The sequence below is a fragment of the Onychostoma macrolepis genome, chromosome 16 (assembly GCF_012432095.1).
Source record: "Onychostoma macrolepis isolate SWU-2019 chromosome 16, ASM1243209v1, whole genome shotgun sequence".
In the NCBI taxonomy this organism is placed as follows: domain Eukaryota; kingdom Metazoa; phylum Chordata; class Actinopteri; order Cypriniformes; family Cyprinidae; genus Onychostoma; species Onychostoma macrolepis.
In genome coordinates, this window is record NC_081170.1 from 355,001 (window position 1) to 362,232 (window position 7,232).

The 7,232-nt window shown below is 37.9% G+C and overlaps 1 protein-coding gene across 4 annotated transcripts in view; it reads right to left on the reverse strand.

Moving 5' to 3' along the window:
* khdc4 (KH domain containing 4, pre-mRNA splicing factor) overlaps positions 1–4,105 on the reverse strand; it is an 18,226-nt gene extending 14,121 nt beyond the window's left edge. For all 4 annotated transcript variants that reach the window (XR_009266369.1, XM_058746907.1, XM_058746908.1 and 1 more), the window contains exons 1-4: positions 3,946–4,105; positions 1,969–2,146; positions 1,112–1,228; positions 1–9 (exon numbers count right to left, since the gene is read on the reverse strand). The exon at positions 1–9 is cut by the window's left edge and continues 71 nt beyond it. Coding sequence is in view for 3 of the 4 variants with exons in the window: in XM_058746907.1 (XP_058602890.1) it covers positions 1–9; positions 1,112–1,228; positions 1,969–2,146; positions 3,946–3,974 (333 nt within the window). In the remaining variant the exon portion in view is untranslated. The remainder of the gene's footprint in view (positions 10–1,111; positions 1,229–1,968; positions 2,147–3,945) is intronic.
* Positions 4,106–7,232: the final 3,127 nt, after the last annotated feature.

Genomic DNA, 7,232 nt, shown 5'->3' on the forward strand with positions numbered 1-7,232 from the left:
TCTGCTGATCTGTGCGGAGAGCAGAGATATGGTATGAACATTTCTAATCATGTTAATAATGAACAAAATTAGCAGCGTTATCAGTATTATCACGGTGTTGTTGAAATGTGCTGGAAATGTTCAAAAAGTACCGACACATAAACCGTTTCACCAAGTTTCATATTTAAACTGAAAAAAACAATACATAAAATGACTTTTTGTTTGCATAAGCACTAAAACAATAACATTATCAATGATGTCCGGATTTTAAATGACATGACTGAGAACAGTTTATCTAATAACATGCACGAAATGTTCTAATAAAGCTTTGAAAAGGTTTCATAAAATGGTGAACCTCACATTTCAGCCGTTAAATAAAGAGAAGGCTTAAGTCAAAACGATAATTGATTCATAAATGATTATGTGTTTTTATCTGCTCCATAAACAATTCTAGATACCTTATCAGAATTGTTTAAATGTGTAGAATCCACATAAGCTTGTTTTTCTTCAACCGGTCATAAATGAAAGCAGGGCATGTAAATCCGGTCTGTGTTCAGTCCGGACAGACGCTGCTCAGACTGAATGTGAGTCTCTGACAGCAGGTGGCGCTGATGGAGCAGCAGAAATACAGCTCCGTGCACAAAGCAGCGCTGAGATTAAAACACTGCTTTATTAGGTGTTACACGGAGCGAAGATGAAAACAAAATGCCATCGAATCTTTTCTGAAGACAGTCCTTCAGTGGTACATTCATATAATTCATTCATTCATATATTCATTTGTATAATTCGCTCAGCACTCTTTTAAAACCTTGCTGTGTTTTCACTCAAAACGAAACTACTCTGCTGCTTCGCGCACATGACACCGTTACTGAAAACTCTGCTTTACGCCGGATAGTATTTATTTATCCTGAGATGTTCAAATCAAGATAATCGAATACGGTTTTAACGATAATTAAAATATGAAACGATAATACTAACCGAGGGGAATTTTATCACGATTCATCGTCAAACCAGTTCCATCCCTAGCGGAACACCATCGACATCTCACACATGAGGACATCACACACACACACACATATACACACACACACACACACACACACACACACACACACACACACACGGGTCTGACCTCGTCTTGAGTCTGTCCGCGGGTCAGCAGATTCCGACAGGTGAGCGGGACGTCATTAATCTCCACCTCGGCCACCACCAGATCATCTTTCACCTTATTACCACCAACACCTGCCACCTACACACACACACACACACACACACACACACGTGTGTAATTATTCATGCATGCTTCCTCCTCATATTCACACTACATGTCAGTGTTTGATTCTTCATTCATTCACATTGCGGTGTTTGTTCTATTGTGCAGTATTTCTGCTCCACAGTTACGCTGCATCACAGCAACAAACATGCTTTTCAATCATTTATACAAAGCAGAAATACATATTGAAAAACTTCAACTTAAAAATTTTTTTTTTTAAATTTAGAAATGTTGCCTTGCCTACTAAAACTGAAATAAAAAGCTTAAAACTAAAATCAAAATATTAAATGAGTACTAAAAATATTAAAAGCATGGCATAAAAATTCTAAATCGTAAATTAAAATATAAACATAAAAATAAAAGCTAATTCAAAATAATAATAAATATTAGCATATAAAATATCACTGAATGTACATGATATAAAATCTCCACTCAATGAGCACCAAATACATGTGATAAGATGTGATTCTAATCAAACTGTCCACTAAAAAAGATTTGATGCACTTTTCCCTCAGTGTAATAATAATTATCACAAGCATAGAACATTAAAATAAAGACAACCATAATCAAAATATCTGTCTGTCTGTCTGTGTGTGTGTGTGTGTGTGTGTGTGTGTGTGTGTGTGTGTGTGTGTGTGAGTGCGTGTGTGTGTGTGTGTGTGTGTGTTCAATAAAATGAAAGCAGACTTCTGGAGTGTAATACATGTGAAACTGACTTTATCAGCGGAAGCAGCGCTGCTGATCTGAGACGGCTTGAGTTTGCCTTTGGCCACCAGCATGGCGTTGATCTTGGCAGCGACGGCGGCAGCAGCGTCCAGAGCTCCGGTCGGAGCAGAACCTCCATCGGCATCTCCAGACGACACCGGACCGGCCTGGTCCCATTTACTGCGCCGGCTGACAAACACAACACACACTAACCTTCATCATCATCATCAACACATTCACCTCAATCTAACAGAGTTTGTGTGTTCAGTTCATTGAGCTGTAAATCATCATCATTTCAGAACCAAACAAACCCATCTCAACGAACGAACCAACTTCCATAACCTCATCATCAGTGACAGAGATTCAGATGATTTGTGAAACACTGACAGATTCACTGAAAGGAGTCGATTTAAAATAAACCAGACGTCACCAGAAAATATATCTGACATGAAATCCTTCAGAACACCAACTGACCACAAACTGTAAATACTTTATTGCATATACATACAGTAGTCAACATTTGAAGCGGATCAAAAAAGTTCATCAAAGTCGTCCAAAGACAAGAACGCATCTTGGGTTTAGGAGAACTTTGATGAAAGGTTTTGATCCACTTCAAATGTTGACTAGTGTATATATATATACACAGCAGTGGCCAAAATTATTAAATTAGTATTTTCAGCAGCTAAAAATGGCTTTAAGTCAGTTATTTCTATCTTCTGCTGGAGTGTGTCCGGAGGAAACATCGGTTTACATTTCCAGACATTCATTTAGCCATTAATTGTAATAATCCAGTGATATCTTTGAGATCTGATCATCATCATCTGTCTGGAGTGACATGAAGAACCAGAACAAACTGAGACTAAATCCAGAAGAACTGTGTCTCTGCTTCAAGAAACCTCCTGCAGAGCTCCTGAGAAACTCTGCTCGAGTGCAGCGAGGACAAAACCTGCTTTAAACACAAAGCATGCTCGCAACAAATGCTGATTTCATTTAGTTCATAGAAGTTAACTGATACAGAAAATCTATTTATGACTTTATTTTTGACAGCATCCTCATTTTACAGCATTTTTACACAAGTGCCTCAAACTATTAACAGCGCTGTAGCTCTGCAGGAGGTTTCTTGAAGCGTCTTGAGACACAGTTCTTCTGGATTTAGTCTCAGTTTGTTCTGGTTCTTCATGTCACTCCAGACAGATGATGATGATCAGATCAGACAGAAATCACTGGATTATTACAATGGTCACACTTTATTTTGAGGGTCGCTTTTGAACATTCTGTTGACTCTAAGTAATGCTGCAACTACATGTTAACAAACTCTCATAAGAGTATTAGTAGACTGTCTGCTTCATATCTACTAACTCCTTATTGTGTTGGTCTCCCAACAGATATTCTACTGACTACAAGTAACTTTGCAAGAACGTGTCAACTTAATCTAACCCTAACCCTACCAGTCAACTAATACACTACTAACACTCTAATGAGAGTCAGCAGAAATGTAGGTGCAACATTACTTATAGTCAACAGAATGTGTTAAAGGGACCATCAAAATAAAGTGAAAGTATTACAATTAATGGCTAAATGAATGTCTGGAAATGTAAACCGATGTTTTCTCCTGACGCACTACAGCTAAAGATAGAAATAACTGACTTAAAAGCATTTTTAGCTGCTGGAAACACTAGTGGCCTAGACTTTAGCGCAGTACTGTATAGTTATACATGTATATATGGACGATATTTCCACTGTTCTCCGGTCACGGTATCACGTCCAAACAACACGGTATTACCATGGTACTGTTCGATTCGTCAGGTGATGCGGTAAAAACGGATCAGACGCGGTTTATGTGAGGTGTGGTGATCTGATATGACATTATATCGCTGTTTCTGACTCTGCTCGACTTCTTGTTGTTGTTGTTGTTATGTAACGTCCGCCATTACCGTCGCGTTAGACGCGTTTCCCGCCGCAGAGCGCGACCGCGCGCACACACTTACCCGCCGCTGTGCGGGACACCGAACGACATCTGACGCGTGGACGTTCTGCTTCTGCTTGCGATGAACCGAACCGATCCGCTTCTGACTCTCCAACAGACAGACCAGCCAACGGAAACACAGCAATCTGCGTCACTTCCGCTACCGTCGCGCGTGCGCAGGATCTCCCTCACAAATGACGTCAAATGCACTGTGATCTTCTTTATAAAAGTGTTTAGATTAAGTATCAAACTGATTTGCATTTTTAAAATACGTATTTATTATATTAGTTACATTGTAAATACAAGTTTTAATTTTCCAACATTTTCTAAGCTATAAATAAATAAATTAACAAATAAATAAAGTGATGGATCTCGTTTATCGCGTTATTTTGGGGATTAATAACGAATAAGTTTTCGTGTTGTCTTCATCCCGCGGTAAAAATCAAATAAACATATCTCTGTGTTGTTTTCTCGATGTTTGAGCTCATTTCTCCAGCAGACAGAACTAAAATCACACGGAATTCACGCCAAATAGAGACAAGATTTAAAACAGTTCATTAATGTGTGTGCTTTTTATAGTTTTTTTTATTAAGCAGCATTACTGTATTGTAAGTTATTATGGAATATTAGGCTCTATTTTTGACTGTTCTGACAAAAATCATTTTACATGGCATAATAACATGGAAACTGTGTGACTCAAGAAATACAATCATAATGGTCTTAAATGATCCCACATTAAATGACAAGGTATTCTTCTCTTCCTTGTTCTGCAAGCACTGCTGAAATTCAAGCGTGTGTTTTTAAATAGTGATTGTTGTCGGCGTCAGTAGCCTTGCATTAATCAGTGCAACGCGTCCCGAGTTCGAATCCCGGCTCGCGGTCCTTTGCCTGTGTTCCTCTCTCTTCACGCAAAAGCCTTCCTGTCTACTCTACACTGTCCTGTCCAATTAAAGGCATAAAAAGCCCATTATTATTGATATGGACCTAATAGTCTGAAATAAAGAAATTATAATAAAAATATTTGTGTGTGAAAGACAAATATTCAGGTGAAGTGAAAATGACTGTTGATGATTACATTAAAGCAGAATAAATACGTTTTCCATTAAAAAAAGAAAATCCATATCAAATGAACTAAGATTTAATATATAATGATAGTACAACGTATCATAAATATATATCCTCCTAATACTAGCACTCACCCACGCGACGTCTTCAATGCTTTGATCAGATTCAGCGAAAATTCTTGGATTAATATCAAAAGCCGCCAGTCATGAATATTAATTGGAACACAGTGATGTCACTGGATGAATATTAACATCTGACGTGCAGCGGACACACATTCACGCAAAAGATAAAACACCAAACTCACTCACAAATGAAAGGACCAGCAGGAGGCAGCACAGTCTATTCATACATACATCTTTGTTTATTTGCTCTTTATTTGTACATTATGATTTGCGTCGCTGAGAAAGATTTCACTCTATGAACAGAAAACAAATCCCTGATTAAAGGCTTTGACCAGGAGCCTCGTCCCTTCACCCCAAACACAATCAAAACTTTGCTTTTGATATAAAACAACTCAAGATTCAATCACAACAATGAATAAACAACTCATTTTAAGAGACAGGTGTAAAGAAACTACTTAATAACAGGGCGTTCATATTTCCAAGCACAAATATATACAATAAATTAATATTCACCAAACATTTGCATATCCACTTAGTGCATGGCTCAAGATTTCCTGAGAATAGTTGCAAAAAAATAAAACAAACTAAGGCAGCTTGACCTTTTTACAAAAAAAAAATAAAATAAAATAAAATAAAATCAGAAAGTACTTAATATTTAAGATGCAAAGAGTTTTTGAAGAAATTGAGGATTTACAATCATAAGTGGTGACTAATGAACAAGACAACATTTCACAACACAAAGATCCCGTTTTAGTGCAAATAAACCTCTTTGGGCAGTTTCCCTACTGTCAGCAGTACAGTAACATACACCAGACGAAAAACCCAGAATGCATCCCATAATCGATCGTGAGCGTTTTGTGCAGATTATAGATTGCCCAAAGCTCCTGCAGCGAAATGAAGGCGGCTAAAGCTATAATGTCATTAATCAACGACTAATTTTTCATATAATGCAAATATTTTTTTTCTTTTCAAAAATATCTCATATGTATTTGCTTCAAAAAAAGGCAAGACTCCTCCTCGTTTCATTCGATCTGTTCTGTGCTGGTCATCGGAGGGATTGTACTTTTATTCAGAAATTCATGTGCAAAACTTGCAAACAGAGGACGTCTGAATCTCAGTTCTCTACAGCACCTGAGCGATTGATGTTATCTGACCGGAGACCAGACTTCACGCCGCATCTACCTGAGGCCATTACCATAAAAAAAGGCAAAACCGATCCGAGACCAGGCTTTAAGGAGAGAAGGAAGCTTCGTAAGAAAGAGAAGATGCAGAATAACCCAAGCGCCTCAAACCAGGAAAGTCACAATAAATATCAAACCGACAAATAAATAAATAGAATAGTATACAAAAGAACTCTCCATCCTGCCATTTCTGCTTTTTTCTTGTTTTTAAAGAAAACTACATCCCTCCTCTAAATTCTCGAGCGCATCCTCCCAAACTCAAAAAAACAGAACGTAAACAAAAACATTTCTCGAGGCCCACGCTCTGTTTCTCCATCCGAGCGTTTAAACGCAGAAAGCCCTTTTATAATGTGTGAGAACTGAGACCTGGTCCGTTTTAAGTCTTTCTCTCAGACGACAGAGAAACAAAACACATTTAAAGGCTACAAATATCTGCAAAAATACATCTCAAGTTCAAACTAACCAATAATCTTTGGTATGAAAGTAAATTCTATCATTTGAAAATAATTCCAAACTCATTTTATTCCAAAAAGGCTAAATTTCAGAGCAGCTACAGTAAATTATACAGCAGATTCACTTCATGATGCTCGCCTGTAGGTGGCGACACGCGTTCTCGTTCTCATTTCAGTTGTGTGTTTTAAATCAGGTTTGTTCGAGCACTCGTTCGTGTTCAAATTTTGCATATAGCGTGAACATCATCGGCCTCACAGAACATTAACGAAACGAGACGGAACTCCAAAAGCAGTTGATTTGGGTTCATACGAAAACCACAGAAACAAATCAGATCGCGCAACAAAACCCTGCGTGACGAGCTCCACCAGCACCGAAACAGAAGACGATTCGACTACACGGGTTAAAAAAAACTGCACTTTCATAATGTACTTATAGTGCTCTATATCCGCACGCTCATTTTGTTAATACGCTAAAAGTGATTCTTTAGT